The sequence below is a fragment of the Hemicordylus capensis genome, chromosome 1, assembly GCF_027244095.1.
Source record: "Hemicordylus capensis ecotype Gifberg chromosome 1, rHemCap1.1.pri, whole genome shotgun sequence".
In the NCBI taxonomy this organism is placed as follows: domain Eukaryota; kingdom Metazoa; phylum Chordata; class Lepidosauria; order Squamata; family Cordylidae; genus Hemicordylus; species Hemicordylus capensis.
The window spans coordinates 416564606-416586898 of record NC_069657.1 but is presented as its reverse complement, the minus strand read 5'-3'; the positions used below and the strand labels follow the sequence as shown (position 1 = coordinate 416586898).

Below are 22293 nucleotides of genomic sequence, written 5' to 3'. Positions count from 1 at the left end.
GTGCCTTGTAACAAACAGGTCCACCTCTAGGTGACGCCATAGATCGAAGATTCCATGAAGGTACTTGCTGTTCAGTTCCCATTCGTGTCTGGTCTCCATCGAGAAGGATTGGCTGAGTCCATCTGCTAGTACATTGTCTGTACCCTTGATATGGATTGCCACTGGCGTAATGCAGATCCTGACGCACCAATGCCAAATCTGAAGGCTCAGTGCACACAGGGACCTGGAGACTGTTCCCCCTTGCCTGTTTAGGTAGGCTATGGCCATAGTGTTGTCCAGTTGTATTTGCACAACTTGGCCCCGCAGCATTGGAAGGAAGGCCTTCATTGACTGAAAAACTGCTAACAGTTCTAGAAAATATATATGCAGTTGATGCTCATTGCGCGTCCAGAGACCTTGAGTTGTGGTGGCATTGCAGTGACCACCCCATCCTCGAAGGGAGGCATCTGTTTTGACCCAAACTGACAGTGGTTGTGCTTGAAATGGCACCCCTCTGAGTAGGTTGGTTTGCTGCATCCACCAGGATAGCAAGTGAAGGATCGGTATAGGAACAAGTCGTTGATTTGTTGGGCTGTCTCGGAGCAGATTGAAGGACGACAGGAATCACATCTGCAGCTTCCTCATCTTCAGACAGGTGTATTGAACTGTAGACTTGCAAGAGGCCATCAGGCCTAACAGGCGCTGACCTGTTGACGAGCTGGCCTGTTGATGAGCTGGCTGTGAAGGGTTGGCTTGAAAGTGGTTGAACCAGCAACACGATGGTCTGGTAACGTTGCTCCGGCAGGAACTCTCTTCCCATGGTAGCTGATAGAGGGTCTATGTGAAGCGGATATGGACCGATTTCAGGCTGTCGAACCACAGAGTCCGTTGGTCTCCTTGGTCTTCTTGGAAGTCGTATTCCACCCCCTGTGAGGTGGTACCCAGCAGAGCCATCTCTTTTGATGGAGTTACAGCATGGCTAAAACCACAAATGTGCCACGGTGTAGCCATGGCGAGTTGGGTGGCCGTCAGCAACCCTGGAGCTGGGGTAAACATGGGTGCCTGGTCATCATCAGAGCATGGAAAACCATGAAAAGTAGAAGGGGTGGTTGTTGCCAAATCAAGCATCTTCAGAAGTGGGTCCAAAGGAGCTGCCTCAGCAACTGAGAGGTCAGCTTCTTCCAAAGAGAGTGTCATGGGAGCTAGGAACTGAGGAGTTATGGTGGTAATATTAGCAGGTGTGTTCAACACTGAAGGCTGTTCCTCATCTCTCGATGTTGAGGGGGATCTGATAGGTGTTGGAGCAGGCACTAGTTCACGGGCGGTTGGTATCGTGTGCATCAGTGCCAGTGCAACAGTTGTTTCTGCATCCCTCGATGTTGATGTCGATATCGATACCAACAGCACAGGGTCTCTCGGTATCGACGTCTATGTCAAACCCAAGCGGATCGGTGTTTTAGGTCTTGACAGAGCCGATCTCTTTGATGTTGACGGCGCTGTTGATGCCAAAATGAAGACCACATCTTGTGCAGACTTTGGCAATGGCGTCAAACTTGAGGAAGACAATTTCCGTGACTATTTTGCGGTTTCTCGATGGCCACCATTTTGTCATCCAGCCTCTTTAAGGACTTAGGGGTTCTCTTGGAGGGCACAGAGGTTTTAGACTGGGCCAAGCCCAAGGCCCTCAAGCCTTGTCAAGATTTGGACAAGGTGGAGGGTGCAGATAAAGTATCATCATAAAGTGCCACCCTTAAGCAAAGTTCCCGATTCCTCCTCGTCTGTTTTGAAAAGGACTGACAAACTTTGCAGGCCAAAGTTACGTGGGCCTCCCCTAAGCACAACAGGCACAAGCTACGGCCGTCCTGAGAGGGCAATTTCGCTCTACATTTAGTGCAGCGTTTGAATGGTTTTTTCCCCTTAGGGATATCCATGGTACTCACTCCTTAAACAGTCCGTGGTGAAATAGCCAGAAATCTGTCCAATCTTTCAATGATCAAAATTGGAAAGCAAGGGCAGAAACAGAAATGGTCCAAGGTCAAATTTTTTTAATCAATCAGTCCAAGTCACAAATCCAAAGAATGGCTAAATAATGCTCAGTTTTGGACTTTCATCATCATCAATTTTATTACAGCCATTGGCCAGCAGAAATAGAAATAACAAACATATCCAATACAACAGTACTAAAACACAATAAAACACAATACAGTCATTCATTAAAAATTAGTTTAAAAAGCATAAACAGCTCCCACAGTTAAGCACTTAATTGAGACCTTAACCTAATGGCAATATAAAAAAATTTTGCTACAATTTTTGTAATCTCAGAGCTTACATCCGCGAGAGAGTAATATGTATAAAAACGCTCGCACCTCCCAGGAAATTTGAGTAGCAAAGGGGAAATAAGTTCTTCTCTAGCATCCCGATACAAACAACAATATAGCAGAACATGGGTGACAATTTCCAGGAGGCCAGCACCACAAGGGCAAAAAAAGTAGCAGATCGGTCTTTAGCAAACCTCCGTTCCAAAAGAGAAGAGGTTCCTTCTGCTGTTGCTTGCCTGCTTCTGCTTCCCCTGTGGGGCTGCAGCCTCAGGGTGACATCTGTGAGAAGTGTGGGCAGAATTGGGACCAGCCCCTGAGTGACTCAGCTATTCCTCGGGTCACTTGCTCAGTTTGGGCTTTATAGGAAGGCTCCTTGTGCCGATGGGCCAGTCACCAGCAGGGGTGCCACCGAAGGGGCAACACCATAGGGGGTTGCCCCTTTGGGGCAGCCACTTCAGGGGAGAATGAGGGCGAGGGCTAGAGTGCTTCTGTTTAATCAGTTTTAAGCTGTTTTTGAATTGGGTTGAAGTTGTAATGTGTCCAAAATAAACCTGAACTTATCCATGGTTTGATCATGGATGAAGGGGCCGACCTGGTATGTATTACCGAGACTTGGTTGGGGGAGGCTAGTGGTCCAGTCTGGTCCCAGCTTCTCCCTCCAGGATATTCTGCAGAGAAGCAGGTGAGGGGATGTGGGTGGGGAGGTGGAGTGGCTGTCGTCTATCGGGATAACATCTCCCTTACCAGGGTCCCTGTTAGGGTGTCGGACCATACTGAATGTGTGTACTTGAGTTTGGGGACCAGGGATAGATTGGGACTTCTGTTGGTGTACCGATCGCCCCACTGCCCAGCGGAATCCCTTACTGAGCTCATGGACTTCGTCTCGGAACTCACGTTGGAGTCTCCCAGACTCTTGGTGCTGGGGGACTTCAATGTTCATTTTGGGACCAATCTGTCTGGGGTAGCCCAGGAGTTCATAGTGGCCATGACAACTATGGGCCTATCCCAAGTGGTCTCTGGACCAACACATATTGTAGGTCACGCACTTGATTTGGTCTTTTACTCTGATCAGGGTGGTGTTCCATGGGTGGGGACCCTTGTGATTTCCCCATTGTCATGGACGGACCACCATATGGTTAAGGTTGGACTTACAACCACTGCCCACCTCCGCAGGGGTGAGGGGCCTATTAGAATGATCCACCCGGAGAGGTTATTGGATCCAGTAAGATTCCAAGAAGCCTTGGAGGGATTCAATGTTGGCTTTGCAGGTGATCCTGTTGATGCCCTGGTTGAGAATTGGAACAATTGCTCACCAGGGCAGTAGACACGATTGCTCCTAAGCGTCCCCTCTGACCAGCTTCAAAATTGGCCCCTTGGTATACGGAAGATCTACGGGGACTGAAGCAGCAAGGTAGGCAACTTGAGCACAAGTGGAGAAAGACTTGACTCGAATTCGATAGATTGCAACATAGAGCACATCTAAAGATCTATGCTCAGGCAATATGTGCGGCAAAGAGGCGGTTCTTTTCTGCCCATATTGCCTCTGTGAGTTCACATCCAGCATTGTTGTTCAAGGTTGTAAGGGGACGAGTATCTGCTCCCCCTCCCCTGAAAAATCACACAATTTTCTTCAATCATGTGAATAGCCTCTTAGTCAACTTCTTCAGGAGCTGGCATATCCTCCCTAAATGCCTGCCTGGAAGCAGTAATGGGCTGGATGAGGGAGAATAAACTGAGACTGAATCCAGATAAAACGGAGGTACTTATTATGCAGGGTCAGAATTCCAGAGACGATTTTGATCTGCCTGTTCTAGATGGGGTCACACTTCCCCAAAAGGAACAAGTACACAGCCTAGTAGTGCTTCTGGATCCACACCTCTCTCTGGTATCCCAGGTTGAGGCGGTGGCCAGAGGTGCTTTCTATCAGCTTTGTCTGATATGCCAGCTGCACCCATTTCTTGAGGTGAATGACCACAAAATAGTGGTACATTTGTTGGTAACCTCCAGACTTGATTTCTGTGATGCGTTCTATGTGGGGCTATGTGGGGTTTGTATGTAGTCCGGAAACTCCAGTTGGTACAGAATGCGGCAGCCAGGTTGGTCTCTGGGTCATCTCGGAGAAACCACGTTACTCCTTTACTGATGGAGCTACACTGGCTGCCAATAGGTTTCTGGACAAAATACAAAGTGCTAGTTCTAACTTATAAAACCCTAAATGGCTTAGGCCCTGGGTATCTAAGAGAGCGTCTTCTTCACTACGAGCCCCACTGCCTATTGAGGTCATCTGAAGAGGTCTGTCTCCAGTTACCGCCAACTCGTTACCCAAAAAGTAATGTGAGTAATCATGTTATCTTGTGGGTAACTCCACAAAAGACCTTAAGCGAACCCATTGGCCTGGTGGGAAACGGTGGCTTTAACAGCCCTTCTAAAAGCAGTAATCAAACAGGCTAGTTGCACATCACAGTATACAACCTTGGTGAGAATACAGAGAAGGCTCTGTCCTGGGTACCCACCAACCTTATTTCAGCTAGTGGTGGGACATGGAAGCAGGACCTCTTTGGATGACCTCAGTGAACAGATAGATTCATAAGGTACCTTAGGTCCAAGGTGTTCAAACTTTAAAGGTCATACCTAGGACCTTGAATCGAATGGGAGAAATGCTAGGAGGCAGTGTACTGAATATGTAATATATATGAGTGCTAAAGGCACATATGTAATTGCTTCAGTATTGAGAGTCTTTTTACCTGTGTTGATTCTACTTTAGTTGTTATGAGGTTTTGAAAAGAAACCACAAATGCTCTTAAAATAAACTATTTGGAAAGTTTTCTTTGGACGGTGTTGCAATTTAATCTTGAATAAATTCAGAAGCTGGCCTTTCAATATTGCTGTGAATCTTGCACCCCCTACTGAAATGTGAAACAGGCAAACAGCACTGCTCCCAGCTAACATGGTTCAGCATGAACACAGGTGTCTGTGTGCATAAGTCAGTTATGAAGTTGGAGGCTATCCATCCAAAGCACAGCTTCTGCTGCTGTAATAGCTACATACTCCATTTTCACATTCATATTTTTCAGTATACCACTGCTGAATGTTGATGAACTCAGACAATAATGTACTTTGGCACTGAGCACTTTGAGACTATTTTAAAAATGTGTTTTAATGCCCATGACGTCCTGTGTAGCAGGCCTACCAAAACGAACATATGAAAATTCATTCTGAAGTGGAGAGTTGGAGATTTTCTACAAAGGTCTAAATAAATCTGTATTTTACAATGAAAAGGAAAGTTAGAAAAAGCAAATGCTTGATGCAGATTAAAAAAAAATGTGTCTATGCCTTAACAAAAACAGTCCTGTCTTAGAGGGAAAAATATTACCACAGTTATGCTGCCTGGTCAGGGTCAACTCGGCATTTGTAGTATAAGTCCCTGTTGTGCACGTTAGAAAACGTCTTAAGATGTTTTGTTCACAAAGCAGCACAATTCACTTTGTTGTGCTGGATCACTCCTTTTAAAAGTGTATCTAGCTCCCCTCTTACCCTATCTTCAGGCTTCTTGGGATTAGGAAGAAGGAAGAAAGGAAATGTCTTGTTCAAGAAGGAACTGTGAATTCATTTTAAGTGCAAGGCCACAATTCTCGCTTAAAAGGTTCTTTAAAAAAGAATAAGGGGGAGCTAAATTCTTTCTTTACTGAGGCCAGCTAATAGTTCATATAGGGACATGTCACTGTCAATAAGGATAAAGGAAAGGAAACTTAGAATGTGCTTTGCAGGGATAGGAGCCTGATCTACAGTTATTGCCAATAACTACATATCTGCTTAGGGAGAAGGAGGAGCACCAAGTTCCCAGCAGCAAAGCAGCAGGAGTACTCAGGATCCTGAGACTCAAGAGAGGCAAGAATTTATCCTCAGAATATTATTTATTATTCCAATATTATGATTATTAGCTGACTGCATTTGGCAGACTATACACGTGGATGACTGACCTGTAATATGGATGCCTACAGTAGTATATGAGCGGCAAGATTTGGGACACTCCTGGACAGGAAGGAAGCCTAAGAGTCTGGCTATGGCACAGACACAGAGGCCCACATGTTAACTAAATCTGAGGATATGAGGCTCAAAAGGACATATGCACAGCAATAGTGTCCCTGCTTCTGAAGCATGCAGGGTATTGAGCCTTTCCGCCAGCCAGAGGGCCCAATTACTCGCCCAGTTGCAGGGTCGAGAAGATGGAGGCTACACTGCTCCCAGGTACAGTTAAAGCCAGCTGGGACCTTCCCCAGTTGACAGGGAGAGCCAGGAGACCCGGAAACTGATGGACCGTGGGTGGGCCAGCATGGCCCAGCAGGTTGCCTCCTGGTAGTGAAGTGAAGGCAGGGCCTCAACAGCTGGCAAGATGGGCAACAGCTGAAGGAGGGAGGATGCAGGCCGCTAGATTGGAGAGGGTGGAGTCAGGAGAGGGTGATTGGGATTGCCTTAATTGTAGGGCATCATTTAAAGTTTGGATGGCCAGGAGAGATGGGAGAGACTTGGCCCTAGAGACTCCCGGTGAGGCGCAGTCTGACCCCTCTACCTGATAGCTCGCAGAGGAACAGGGTGACGATTAATGCCCTCCCCAGCACTTCTGAGGCCACTTCAATAAAATTTGAATAGGAGCAGAGGAAAGGAGGCAGTTGGACATGTGGCCCCAGGCAAGTGTGTGACACAAGGCTCATGTGGGGTGGCGGTGGTGGCTTCACAAATCTCTCCTTCCCCTGAAAGCATTCTGCACGGTGCAAAATTATGTCCCTTAGGGCTCAACAACCCTCAGGGACATAATTTTGCACAGCTGGGAAAGCTTCCAGGAGAAGGGGAGATCAGCAAAAATCCTCCTTCTGCATGTGTGTCTCATACTTCAGAAACAGAAATGTTATCACTGCACGCATGCATGTGTGCCTCTTTTGGCTGCAGACACACACAGCTTTAGTGAGGATGTCATCCAGAGTCAGATCCCTACTCTTGCATTCTCTCTCTGAACTACATTGCTGTTCACTCCTCTCCAGTTCTCTGTATCAAGGTACTGCAAACGGATGTAGAGGTACTCCTCTACATCAGGGTACTGCAAATGCCTGCTATAAGAAGGCATTATACTTCTTGAATAGGATTTGACTTGTGGCACACTTACCAGAAAGTCTGGCCAGCACTGAAATAAAATTATTCCTGAGCTAGTTGAAATTCCTAGCATGGCCACACTCTGCTTTTGCAAGTTGCCTCCTGGACACACCTTGCCTCCACATCAGAAGATTCCATTTCCCAGCAGGAGCTTTAAGGAGTCATGTTCCTTGTGTGGAGGGACTGCTGGACAGAAGTTACTTGAAGACTAGCACTGTATGCCTATGTACTTACTTCCTCCCATTTACTCTATCAGTATGTTTAGAAACAGATTATACAAAAACCTTGCAAGTGCCCAATAGTGCTCTCCAAAAGAAAACTGGCTGACATCCTAACTAATGAAGTGCGTGCACTTCGAGAGACTGCAGGGATATGCCGGGAGGTCTTATGCAACTCCCTCAGTCCCCCTGCACATGCTGCTGGACCTCAACAATGTGTTTCCAAACTTACAGAGTGCTCTGAACTCTAAGGGCTCTTGTGCAATGGCTGCGTTCAGGGCGAATGGTGTGAGGGCTCAAAACATGTCCTCTGCAGTCTTTGACCCCTGGGCTTTTGCCCATATCCTTTTTCTCAAATGACTCCAGCAGTCCCTTGAAGTGTGTGTGAACACTACATTAGTCAGGATGTCAGCCACAGACTCTTTACAGCTGCCCTGGAAGGAACTGCTAGAAGAAGCAAGAAACAATACATGGAACCTACACTGGCAGATATGTCTTGCAGCATACCACAGGCAGTTCAGCACCACCTGTGCTGCTGCGGGTGACTAAAACAACATTGGAGCTGTTACACAAGAGCACTCTTACACTAATAATGAAAATTGCATAATCACACTTCCCCGATGCCATGGCCTTTGGGATTGTGTAACTTGCCATGTTAACACAAAAGCCCTCCATTTGTTTTAAGTTGCCTGCAGTGGTGTGGGCAGGGCTGAAGCACACACGGCAAGCTGTAGGACATAGCGCCAAATGGCAGAACTGATGGAATTGAACATGAATGAAAGATGCAAGGTTCAGTGTACACCAACAAGCATAGAACTAAATGAAGTCCAAAAGCGTGTGCACGCGGGGTGTGTGTGTCACAATACATGTTTTTCTAACAGTACTGATTCCTAATTTTCTGCATTGTATATTTTTAGAAGTACCACTTTCACTTAAACATATGTAGTTGGCAAAGATCCAGTAGCTTCTTCATTAACTAAATAAAACATTGTGTAATAAACAAAAACAACATATTTTGTCCTAAACGTTACCATAACTATCTCCTTACCTGTAAAATATGTGTTGGCAGGGAGAGTAGAACTTGGGAATTTATAATACCCATTTCCTGGGAAACGAACTCCTTTCATTACAGTTATATTTGATGTTACTAAAGATGCATCCATTCTCTCCAGCTGATAGATTGGAGGAGGCCCATTAAGTTCTTTAGGTTCGTTCCAACTTATCTTTATTGCTGTGCTGTTTATTCCTTCGGTGTAAGGGGCAGTTAGCTGTCCTGGAGCTATTTAGAGAAAAAGGAAAAAGGAAAGATGCATCTGTCCTCTTAAGGTTTTCCAAACAACACTGGTTCACAGAATAAACTTGAGATTTTTATATTTATAATATCTGGCTGATATTATAAATGACAGGCTGATATCCTGTCAAGCCAGTGGCCATGCATTGGGGAAACATGTCTGTGCTGCAGAGAGCTTTCTTAGCTCCTTATAGATAAGGAGTGTGCAGGGTGGGAGTCAATTTTTGCAGATCTGCCCATAAATGCCCTGTGCCCAGTGGTGCACATAGGTGATTTTGGCACCTGGACCTGAAGGCTTTGGAGCCCCCCCCCTTAAAAATGTTAAGAGAAGAAAGAGAAGACACCTGCATTTTGGGGGCCTCCAAATGTCATGGGGGGTGTCCTGCCGCAACCCGTGCCAGCTGCTGCCCCATACCCATCCCGCCGATCTTTGCCATTATAGCTGCCATGAGTGTGGTGGGGGGGGGGGCGCGCCAAGCAGACCTCCCCCATGGTGGTGGCAGGCACAGCGGCAGGTGGCCTTGCCCTTGAGAAGTGTGAGATGCTCCAGTGCTGCACTTCTCATGTCTTGCAAGAAGACACACTTCTCATGTCTCACACTGGAGCATCACACACTTCTCAAGGGCAGGCCCTCCAGCGACTGCAGCACCACCTGCTCGGCTGACCCCCAACCCCATCTGTGCACATGGCGGTTACAATGGCAAAGATTGGCACAGCAGGGCAGTGGTGGGGCAGGCGTGGGGCAGGCGTGGGGCAGCAACAGGAAGTCCCCCAGGACATATAGAAGCCCCCCACCCGAGACCGGAGGCCACAGACCGGTACCCAAAGGTCTGGGAGTAAGAGTGCCTCTGCCTGTGCCACCTGAAAATGTGTCCCTGATGGTTGCAGAGTCTCAGGGACACAATTTTGAGTGGTGCAAGGCACTTTGGGGGGAAGCAGAGATTGGCAAAAATCACACACATACCAGCTCTGCATACTCCATGCCGGAGCAAGGAAGAGAGCTGGTCTTGTGGTAGCAAGCATGACTTGTCCCCTTAGTTAAGCAGGGTCCACCCTGGTTGCATATGAATGCAAGACGATGTGCGAGAACTGTAAGATATTCCCCTTAGGGGATGGAGCCGCTCTGGGACGCGCATCTAGGTTTCAAGTTCCCTCCCTGGCTTCTCCAAGATAGGGCTGAGAGAGATTCCTGCCTGCAGCCTTGGAGAAGCAGCTGCCAGTCTGTGTAGACAATACTGAGTTAGATGGACCTATGGTCTGACTCAGTATATGGCAGCTTGCTATGTTCCTATGTTCCAGTACTCTGGATGTTTTCCACAGAATTGATATGTCTTCCTGACACACTGCTGCTGGCTTAGTCAGGAACAATTGTATCCCATGTGGTACGCAACAAGCTTGCAAGGGTATGTAATCATGGCATTTACTCTGAGAAGTCATAACATATGTGGAAATAATGTACCAGTAGAGTATACATTATTAGCCCTCTTGGTTGATGTGATAAAGGTTTGTTTTAATGCAGATGGAAATAAGAGGTATTTACTGTAGTATCATTTATTTTGGTGTGCCTTACTGAGCTGAACAAGTTGGTCACTGCCAGCCTGTGTTAGTAACTCTAATACAGAAATATCTTCAAGCTTTCTTGAAGCTTGATTCCCTGATATAACTTTCTCAACTGTGCATTCAAAGCAAACATTACTTTGCAAATGTACTGTGACTATGTTTCTTCAGATCAACGGAGAGGCTGCTTCTGTGGTTTGGAATCTTTACCATCAGTCAGCCCTGAATCTATCTACAACTACTTCTGCTCTCTCTCTTTGGAAGCAATAGCCTGCAACCTGGGCTATATCAGAAACTGATCATGAAGAAAGCTGTGTACAGTGAGGGGATTAGAGTGAGGTAATGCCTATGAAGTAGTTCTTCAGTATTAATGGAATGTAGATATTGCATAGTATTAATGAACATTTCTCTACATTATACATATGGATTCCATCAGGCCTGCCTCAGCAGTTAGCACAGATGACCAACCCACAAGGGCTGCAGACACTGCCAACTCAAAACATCAGAGAAAGGGATGAGCATGCTGTCACTCCCAACAAAAACACAGGTTTTTGCTGGAACCCTCCTAACCTATGAATCCCAGGTGGGTGCCCCTCACACTGAGAAATGAGACATCCCGAGAGGTCCCTGGAACGAGTGAGAAATCACTGGAGTGGACTTTAATTTTCTGGTGGGAGTAGCACCCAGAGAGAGCAAAGAACAATTTTCATGCATGCTTTATGATCCTGCCAGCAGCAGTCTTCTTGTTTCACAGCACTCAACAGCACTTTAAAGCATGGGTGTACCTTTAATAAGACAAAGGGAGAAGAATGTCTCCTGGCTCACAGCCTTGGAGGGCCTCCCAAGGCCAGTCCTTGCCCTCTCTCCAGTCCCGTAGCCAGGACTGTGAGCTGCAGTCCACCCAAGCAGGTTCTCTCTGACTTCCAATTTCCCTTTTGTCAGTTGGTGCACAGGAGAGCAGCAGCTGCAGCAGAAGCAGAGAGGTTTCTTGGCCCCTCCCCCGCTCAGCAACTGAATGCAGTTAGGACAGAGCTGGGACTGGGAGCCAGCAATCTGTTCAAGTGGAAAGGAAAGTCAAACAACTCTTTTCTGTGTGTTTCTTGTGTGTGCTTTGTGTTTTTTCCTGCTTCCCACATTTATGGAGTGTGTGTGTGTGGGGGGGGGGATTGTTTGTGCCAGAACTATTTTTTTTTACTTTTAAAAAATGATTTTAACTGATAGGGTTCTTCCAAGTCCGGATGACCCATGTGAAGTGATCTTCTTCCAATTTGCAATGAGTCATTTTCCTCTCTGTGGAAAGGAAAGAAGGGGTGGTGGCAGGGGTGTGTGTTATTGATTGGTTCTTTGATGGTGCCGTGGTTGTTGAAAATATATTCAATTGTTTTTCAACCAAACAAGTTCTAAAAAAAAATGTTCCTTGCTCCCAGAATGGCCCACAATACTTGAGGGTTGGGGGAAAGTGGAGCTAGCCTAGCATCCTTCCTGATCATTTGCTAATTTTAAACTGGTTTGCCTGGATATCCCGTCACCTGTCTTTCCCAAATGAAAAATATTGTTGTTGTTGTTGTTGTTGTTTTAAAAATCCCACCATGCTACAGCCCTGACAAAAACTGTTAAGCTTGGAACAGAAGCTTCCTTTGGAACCACAGAAGGGGAGGAGAGCTAGTCTTGTGGTAGCAAGCATGAATTGCCCTCTTGTATTTCACAAAACTGATGCTGTTGTATTATTTGGTTCTGCTGTTGTTTTCACCTTGTAACTGTAGTCTCTTGTCCTCTGTTAATCTGCTACACTATATTACACGTGTCCTTAATTTTCTTCTGCAGCAGAGACATGGGGTCAGGAAAAGAAGATGATGGCAGCGAAGGTGCACTAAAGAAGGGTTCTCCCTTGGTATGCCCCTGCTTTAAAGCAAGCTCAGCACTGGTAGCGCCAAGGAGGGGGCTATGCTCTGCATCCTCTATAGTTGCCTGGTGTTTCTCCCACTGGGAGATCACTCCAGTGAAAAACCAAGGAGAGGGACACCCTTAGGCTGAGTGAGAAGTAGGGCCTCTCACATTAAGGACATCCTGCCCAAGGGCCCCCAAAACCTGAAGCCAGAATTTGTTCCATTTAAAAAATGGAAGGCTACAATCCTATGCACTTTTCAGAGACACTCAAATCATGGAAATAAGTTCCAGATTTAAAAGTTGAATTTCACTGCATGAAGAGAGATCTGAATTATATCAAAGACAGGTTTTTCTGTTGCTATATGGCACAAAATTCATTTGGCGAATAATATGGGATAAAATATGCATCTTGCAAATTACTTCAGAGTGTTGTACTAAGAGTTCATTGCAAAGACCTTCATTTATAATAAATTAATAAGATATCTTTAAAGATTCTTGCATACAAGACCATTAGCATCGCTTTCACTTTCTCACATTAACCTATGGTATGTTGCTATTACTTTTCTTACAACACAATAAAATATTACTTTTGGCAGAGGGAATGATGGGAGACAAAAACCCACCAACCGTGCTATGCATTGTAAATTCTTGCTTGGACATCATTTATGACTTCACAATCTAATTAGTATCATACTGTTATGTTCGAAATTTACTGTGTCGAAATTGAAGTAGTGCAGTATGAGGTCACAAGCCTTCCCTGCATAAGTAGCACAGAGTGCTAATGAAATGCGGTATTAATGCACAGGTTTCAAAAGAAAACATGGCTTTACAATTGGATCTTCACCTTTGGAGCAAATCAGTCTACGTCAGCATTTTAAATGCAACTGCTGAAGAGGTTGAGTCCTCCAATTCAGCTTACAGATGCTAAAGCAGAAATACTAAAATGTACTATTTCTACTATGAACACACATAGCAAACACTTTTTGACAACAGCAATAACATACCCCCTTAAACATTCTCCCTTAATAAATGGGAGTTGCCTGCACTGTAATTATAGCATCTTTGCTACCCAAATTTGAAGCTTTTATGGGGCTTGTGCAATTAACTACTTAAATGCATTGTAACACTTGCTTCTCTGACAGAAAAGTATTGATTTTTTAATCATTTTCAAGTCTACTGTAGCACAAATAAATGTACTACAGTTACAGTTAATGCACTGTGTACACGCATTAAACACTAGTATGACATAATTTATTATTTTGTGATATATGGAATAGAAACTCAACCTTTGAGAAAAACCATCTTTGGTATAACATTAGTATTGTAACTACCATGTCCTTGATGATTCAGAATTCTTGTGCATTGGCAAACATAGTGAAGTGTCTCTACTGAACCTGGTACTTCAAGAATTGAGATTGAAAAACTTTAGATAATAAATCTACAGTGCTGGCCTCCACACCACTGTATTATACAATGAAGATACCGAAGGCTAGAAGTCACAGCATACATTTCCTAAAGGTGTCACTGTGGTACCTGTAGCAGCTTTGTCAAAGGAAGAGACTATAATTTTACCTATTTAAATTTTCTTCTAGTCTCTAAAACACATCTGTCAGAGCATACTGTGTTTTAGCAGACTGAGTTATGTTTTGCATATTTTAACTATGTAGGGTTTTTAAATTATGCTAAATAATATACAGTTGATGGGCCAACTGAAGTAGACAAAACAATATGTCAAACACCTAGGACTCCTGTATGCCATTCTGTCACAGAGGGCATGAAAAGAATCAGGGAAACAGATGGTCCATACACCTTTATGTTAAGTATATATCATGCATAGATATTACTACATAGGTCACTATAAACAGTGTGTGTGTGTGTGTGTGTGTGTGTGTGTGTGTGTGTGTGTGTGTGTGTGTGTGTGTGAGGGGGGGGGAACCACTGTAAGTAAAGAGCAGTTAACTTTGTTTTGTTTGAAACGATATTATTTTAGCTTTAGAAGTGAAGACAGATGCCAGCATTTCACTGCGAACAGATGGTAATTCCATCTAATAGTGCATCTCTGTATTAGTAAGGTCTGTTGTGTATACAAACAGTAATAAACACTAGGTGAGGATCAAAATAAATTTTAATTGTTGACATTAAATTCTGGCAGCCATGCTTCTAAGGATAGTGTATTCTTTTCGCAAATCTGTCAGGTTTACTAATGCAGCTGCTAAAGTGTTCGTTTTGCCTGTCAGGTTTTAAGGGTAATAAAAATGCATTTGCATTTACAAAACCTTTGTAAATGGTACAGCTACAAAACCTTTACTAGTCTAATTCTTTTTCATGCTCTTGTATTAAGAAATACAGTTTTATTCTTGATAAAATACAGGTGGCACTTCTATATTTGCTTCCTCTTGGCTTTACTTTGCAATTCACTCTTCATTGTGTTCATGTTAGCCAAAAAACAACTAACCCTAAATAGATGCTCTTTCTAGCAGTATTTGGGAAAGGTAGTACGCATATTTGTGCTTTGGCTTTTGCTCATTAGAACCTTAATTTTTTGAATAGCTTACAAGGCTGTACATTTAAAAAAGCATTCCCATCTGCATATTGGAAGCTTGCCCATTGATGAACTGGATGCTCACTCATTTATGTGCCTTGAGTTTTGTTACAATCTGTTAATGATCCTAGGAATGTTTTCTCTTATATTATTTATCTTTTAGCAGTACTAAATACTTTGCTCTCCTTTTGGTCATAATAGTCTGAGGCAGATCATTCGCTTCTGCCTTCCCCATTGTATAGAATGAAAACTGAGGTTAAGAGTCAAAGAAATGGCTGAGTGGTGACGAACACCTAGGATTATTTAGGCTTAAGTCTAGGATGCTACCTGAGGGATTACACTAATCAAGTGCCACGGTACAAGTTCTCTTAGTATAAGCCCAGTTACTAAAGTCATTAAGTCCTATAGAGAAACAGTAGCTGACATCCGGACTAATGTTGTGCTTGCTGAACAACATTTTGCACATGCAACAGAGGAAGGACATTTTTCACTGATCCCCCTCCGTTTTACAACTCTATTTACACCTAAAATGATGTCCTGGGAGCTTGTAGGACCCTCTAGGACATTTTGTTTTTGAGAAGCAGAGAAGGCTACAGAAGGAGTGGGGACTGGTGATCAGTGCCCCCCACCGTGGACCCAAAACAGTATTTTGTGCCTGCAATGTTGTTCTGGATTTCAGCAGTGCCTATACCTTTAAATTTCAGGTGCTAATTAATTATGTCCCCATTCCTGCATTGGTGCCCTCTCTCCTTGGCCACATTTCTATTTATTACATTTTTATCCCACCCTTCCTCCAAGGAACCAGAGCAGTATGCATCAATGATTCTAATTTTGCTCCCTGCTAACTGAACAAAGAGGTACCTTTTAAAAGTGATGATTCTCTTTATTTAGCAGGGGGAGAGCAACTGGCTTTATCCATCTCCAGTAGGGATGTGTACAAATTGAATTTTGCAAAAAGAATTCGAATCGAATCTGCCCGATTCAAATTGAATTGGCATGAAACGGTCAATTCTGTTAGAATTCAACCTTGTTTTGGCACCTTTTTAACCAATCAGGGTGCCTGAATGGTTTATAAAAGGCGCCAAAAGAGTTGTCAAATCTATTTGAATTGATTCAAATTTGAATCACCCTTTTTAGAGCTGATTCGATTTGAATTCAAATCACTCTAATCACCTAGATTCAAATCAAATAAATATGAATCAATTCGCACAACCTGAATCCACCAAGACATCATCCCTCCAGTGGCTGTTGCTGGTGTCTATTTTATGTTTCTTTTTAAGACTGTGAGCCCTTTGGGGACAGGGAAGCATTTTATTTATTTATATCTATGTAAACTGATTTGGGAACTTTTGATGAAAAGCGGTATATAAATATTCATCATATCCATCGTCATAATATTCATGATTCTAATTTGGTCTTGCAAATGGCGAGTGGGGTGAGTTTGAGAGAAGGGCTGAGGAGGAACTGGGTACATGGGTGAATGGTGCGATGGCAGCAGACAGGCTCACTACCCTGAGGTTTTTATAGCTATCTCTGGTCATGGATCTGGCAACTATACCAGTTCTCCTGCCTGCATACCTACACATGGTAGAATTATGGCTCCTTGAAATGTAAAACAGTAGTTGACTGCTTTCAGGAAACTCTGTGTTCAGAAACTGCATGTAAAATACACCTCAATAAACACAAGTTTCAAGAGTTCATTTTTATTATGAGCATATAGAATCATATTTCTTTAAAAATCAATGTAATGATAACTTTAAAAAAAAATCCTGAAAAATATATTGCTTCCACCATATGGGACAACCAACGACTCACCAACCGATTTAAGATGCAGCATATTGAGCTGACCATATGTTACTGTGCTGTTGAATGGCTGAGTGATTCATGCCCGTCACATTCTAGTATATCAATTAAAGCTCCTTGAAGTCTGCATGATTTGTGTCTCTGTTATTAAACCCTGCTAATTCATCCCACTTACACATCTGTTATAAATCTCTAGGAGTGCTGCATGATTCATGGCAATCTGTGAGCATGGTACAGCAAATTCTTCTCCTTGTAATTAACAGTAAATTGTTTTACTGCCATGCAATGAATTTTTCAGTTATATTGCAAATGAACTCCTAAATGCATGGCTCTTTCCTAAGAACTGACTTATATCATTAGGCAATTAAAAAGTATTGCTTTGAACCAAAAGCTTTTAATCAAGAGAAATACAACTTAAATTTCAGTCTAAAGACCATGCAAATTTGACATACTGGCAAAAGAATAATTTGTGCAATTTCCCAAGGAGTGAAATATGTCCTTTGGGGAGAACAAACAAATAAGTTTTGGCTCTTGCGGTGGTGCACAAAGTGTACCCAATCTGTAGGTGGAGAATACTTGGCAAGAGAAGATACCAAGCAGATACAGTTGGAGTCATCTGTCAGCTCCACATTTTTCAGATTATGTTTCATGTCTCTAATTGCAACACACTGACTATATTATTGAAATAAATAATTGGATAATTAACTAAGCAAAATCATCACAGGATTCCAGTGGTATTCAAGAGTTTCCGTCAAAGGTGAAGGCAACTCATTTTAGCTTCCTGAAGAGGCTTTGCTTTCTCTCCCCTCCCCCAAGGCTAATTCTTGGCAGCAGCCTCAAATTCATGAGTTCATATACTGAGTTAGTAGTTTAACAACAAATAAAATTAAATTCAAGGAAGGAAGACTAATTAAAGGACAGTAACCTTCAGTATTTGGTACCGTGCTATATATATTATGCACATGCACACACAAAATATACCATATTTACATGATAATTTCCCCCTTTTAGCATGGAGCAGAAAGTGATGGGCTTAATGAGGGATTATTCAAGACAGGAATGAACAAAATGCATTCATAACTAAGAACAAAGATTGTATTATGAAACAAAAAAACAGGCAACTGCTGAGAAAGGAGGGGATGATTGGTTTATGCATTATGAATAAAAAAGGTAGAAAAATATTTATATTAGTATTCACTAATGACTATATATACAAGATTGCTGTAATTAAAATTATAAATTAACATATTAAGAGTGCTTGTTTAATCACTTTGGGTCCCATTCACAATGACAGACTTTTATGTACTTGCATGCAAAGCAATGTGTATTTTCAGACCAGAGGCAAACAGCCTGCGTATTTTACTTTTAATAGAGAAAGGAAAGTCTAATGCACCACTAATTACCAGTTAATTGGGTAAGGGTGGTTTTTAAGACTGTGATAGAGTATTGTACTTAAAAACCATTATATGACAGGCAAACATATGGCTGTTATCAGTAATATGTACCTTTCCAAATCACTGGAAATTTAGACTTCATAGGATTTCTTTAAAAAATACTTTAAAGCAACAACAACATTAGAGACTAAATGATTTTAACAGACTCCAGAAACTATACTCAATATATTTTACTATTTACTAATGGGAGGTGTGAAGTTTGAGGTTTGTCTTTGTTTTTTTCCATTCATAGATGGATTTTAAAAAATCACCATAAATAGACAAGATTACCAAAAGGAAGAGCAATATCAAAGACAGTAATCTGAATGCCATGCTCTAAAGGGGTGCAGAATGGCTGCCTCCACGAATTGGAGACACACACAAAAGTCCCATGGATAGTAAGAGCTAGTCATCTGGCTGTGCATCCACTAAAGACTGGTCAGAGGAGGAAGTGGAAAATGCCGCTTGGGACCTGGTGCCTGAGACTGCCTATTCCCTTATGAACCTGCTTAAGATCATCTTCAGAGACCCTTTTCTGGGTGCAATGAATGATGAGCTGTCCTCAGGGGAAACTTGAGCTCATAAGCCACCTCTGCCATGAACTCATGTAGCCTTGAGCTGGTAACTCTATCACAGTCTCAGTTCCACACAACACTGTTGTGAGGACAAATACAAGGAGGATTTTGTAAAAAAAGTTACCAATTAATTAAGTTATATAAATTAGGAACAAAAGCAATTAAGTTAAGATCAAATTTCCCCAAGCTGATTTTGTTTGGTTTTTTGGTTTGTGGAAATATTATCAAAAACTAGTTGAGAAGGGTTTGCATATCTCATATGGACTTTCAGTTCCTGACTCCTTTAAGCTTTACAAATATTGGCCCCAATCCAGCTAACATTAATCATGACAGAGGGCACTTCTAGTCTGGATGCTTCGCCTTGGATTTTCACACTTTGTGCACTCATTCTCCACAGGGCGGTTCACACAACAACATTGCTATGCATCCACCATCCACCTGCATTTTCCTGCACTTAACTAGTGACATTTATTACATCTGATTTTTTCTTCTTTTCAGAATAGCGATTCAGCGGCTCAATGACCACATGTGTGAGTTCTTATTAGCGCAATTGTTCTGCTGGAAGATTTGGATGATCAATGCCATCTTTATAGTTCAGATTCCTATAGCTCACACGTCTGTTACATACAGGCAATCATTTAAGCTGTTATAGATCTGTTTTTGAAACCCAACATTTTAAAATAACTGGTATTACCACATGGAAAGCATACTGCATGTAGAATGAGCTCGGTTGGGCTAGTGCAAGAGGTCTTAGCTGTGCTAAAAACTGGGTTTGTGCAAGAGCACTATTGTGCTATAGTGTGCTTCCACAAAAGTTAACATTGTTGGAAGTTAAAGGACTTTGTGCTGTCTCTTGTCTCAGACAGTGGAGGACAGACTAATGAGTCAGAGGGCTAGAGGGTCAAGACATTGGTCACCCCTTCTCCACTGCTCTGACACTATCCCTTTGAAATGTAGATTAGTACTCTTAAGGATTAACTTCCTTCCCCTCTCTCTTCCCTACCTGCCCTTCTACCTTGCAACATGGCAAGCCCCCCTCCCTGCACCATGTGTGCAGTGAAGATGCAGAATCCATCTGCATCCAGCTAGATAGATAGATTAGAGAGCCTAACTCCTCACTTTCCTGTCTAGAATGGAGTTCCTTAATAAATGCCTTATATATTGATTTGAAGTTATGAATTGGCTCCAAGTTACTTTACTCACAGCATACACGCATGCAGAGGCGTATCTAGGGAAAATAGCGCCTAGGGCAAACACTGAAATTGCGCCCCCTGTCCAAGCATCTGACACCCATCTTTCAGATAACTTTACCATAATATCAGCTGAAAAATACAACTCAGGCTCGTTAATCTTTTAATATTTCAAAAACAATTTAGCAGTGGATTTAGCCAGACCAAAAAATGCTGGAAAACTACAAATTCCAGTATGTGGGGGCTCATGAAATACCCAAATACTATGTGGAGATGTACTTGGAAAACTAAACAGAAGTGCCTGTCTAATTCTCTACTATGCATTGTAGCATCACCATTACATAAGTTTTAAAAATCAATGGAGAATTTGACTTTTCCCACATACTCTGTAAATAATTAAAGGATATGCAGAATAAACTGTGTCACTGCTTGGAATATAGTCTAGTCTTTCAGAAAGACAGTTAAAATGAGAGAAAGAGAGCAAGAAACTCCCACTGGGCCTTAATATTAAAGGTTTCACACTGATTCAAAGACAAACTCACCATTAATAGCCATATTAGCAAGACATCACATTTAACTCACTTATCACAAGAAGCAAAGTAAGAGCAAATGAATACAATCCTAGCTCATAAGCATCAGCTCAGTATTCACAATCCCTGATTCTCTGTACATAGTGGCAATCTGAATATGTGTACAGTGACTTATATTATATTTTTATTATTATTATTTTTACCCGTAGCCCCTTTGGGGGGCTTCCTAAAGGCTGGGGGGGTTGCAAAGATTCTCCCTCACCCCACTGGCCTCTAGGGCCTCGCAGGGACCATTTGAGCATGTGCAGTGGCCGTTTTTAAAAATAATCTTTTTTTTTAAAGGCCACTGAAAACAAAATGGCCACCGCGCATGCTCAAATGGCCTCTGCAAAGCCTGGCATGACCTGGAGCCTCACAGAGGCCATTTGAGCATGCACAGTGGCCATTTTGTTTTTGGCAGCCATTTTTTTAAAAAAAAAATTTACAGAATGGCACCCCCTTCAAGTGTTGCCCGGGGCACGTGCCCTGCCTGCCCGACGCCTAGATATGCCCCTGCACGCATGCCTAACTAAATTCCACTGTGTTGTGCCTCTGTGCACTCTGCTATAATGAGAAAGGGATTCTCTCACCACAGAGAACTTCCAACAAACATTAACACAAATAAGGTGTGCTGCAGTTGCACAACTATTGTGCAACCACAAGCAGGCTGGAAGTCTGAAAAGCAAGCTCCAAATGTATCACACAATAGCTTTGTACTATGTCCTCCCACATGTGATACACTGTTCAGGATATTGTTCAATATATTTAAAATGTTTTAAAATCATAACTATATGACTGCTAACAGCATACTTTAACCATTATCCATGAAGCCAGTGCAAACCATTTTTTACAAACTGAAGTTTCAGATATGACAAAAAGTGGTAAATAGCCATGCTATTCAACATCAGTGGGAATTGGGGCATTTGCTTGTAAATCTGGAACCTGGATTTGTATTTGCCTATTCTGGATCCCAAATTGCCTAGACCATGTATAAATATCTAGCCTTCTTGTCATTTATACTTTAAATGGGACTCACAGAAAAAATGGCAGACTCTGATTCTACGAAATTAATTCGTTTGTCGAAGCAAAGCAGGGAAGGACGAGGAATGCTCACACATTGCACAAGCACCTTTCTTGTGCCAGCACAGTCCTGACAATCCTTCTGTTTGTGCAGGTTTTGCACAGCAACACCTACACAGATGGGCCTGTTATGCTCCCTGAATGTCTAAATATTCACTTTTGATTTGACACATGAGCAAGAGACAATAACCAAATGGTTATCTTCTTTCAGCCACCAGCTGTTCACCATTGGCAGCAAAGACGATACGAGCATTTGGGTGTGCATCAGTCCCAGATATTAACAATGATATCTGATGATTCCCCCTAGAAAATAATTATCCAGCCTTTCATGGCTCTTATCCATTCCCTTTTATGTAGTTACTTTAAACTCCATAGATCTCCACATCAAGAAATATTCTCCTCTAATATTTCTGAAGTAACAGTTAAGGAACACACAGGGATAGTCCTTCAGTGAGGCAGTGGTCTCAGGCAAGGGAGTTGGGAGGAGCACAGCAGGGGACTGGCAGGCCCCCACCACCACAGGGGCCACCCCACCCTCCACTGTTGTTGCCCTTCCTCACCCAGCTGAAGCATGCTGTTGATTTCCCCCCTCATTTCCCCAATGAGGTGCACTTCTTCGTTCACCCACCCCGCAACGTGAGCAAGGAATGTCCCTGTTACCACTGCCTGACTTAGTGGCAGACTCAGAGAGCTCACACATTAC

General features: G+C 43.0%; 1 protein-coding gene across 1 annotated transcript in view; it reads right to left on the bottom strand.

The window, feature by feature from the left end:
- Positions 1 to 22293, bottom strand: part of USH2A (usherin) — a 784926-nt gene that overhangs the window by 577239 nt on the left and 185394 nt on the right. Inside the window, exon 20 of the mRNA XM_053283338.1 lies at positions 8712 to 8942. Within this exon, the coding sequence (XP_053139313.1) occupies positions 8712 to 8942 (231 nt within the window). The remainder of the gene's footprint in view (positions 1 to 8711; positions 8943 to 22293) is intronic.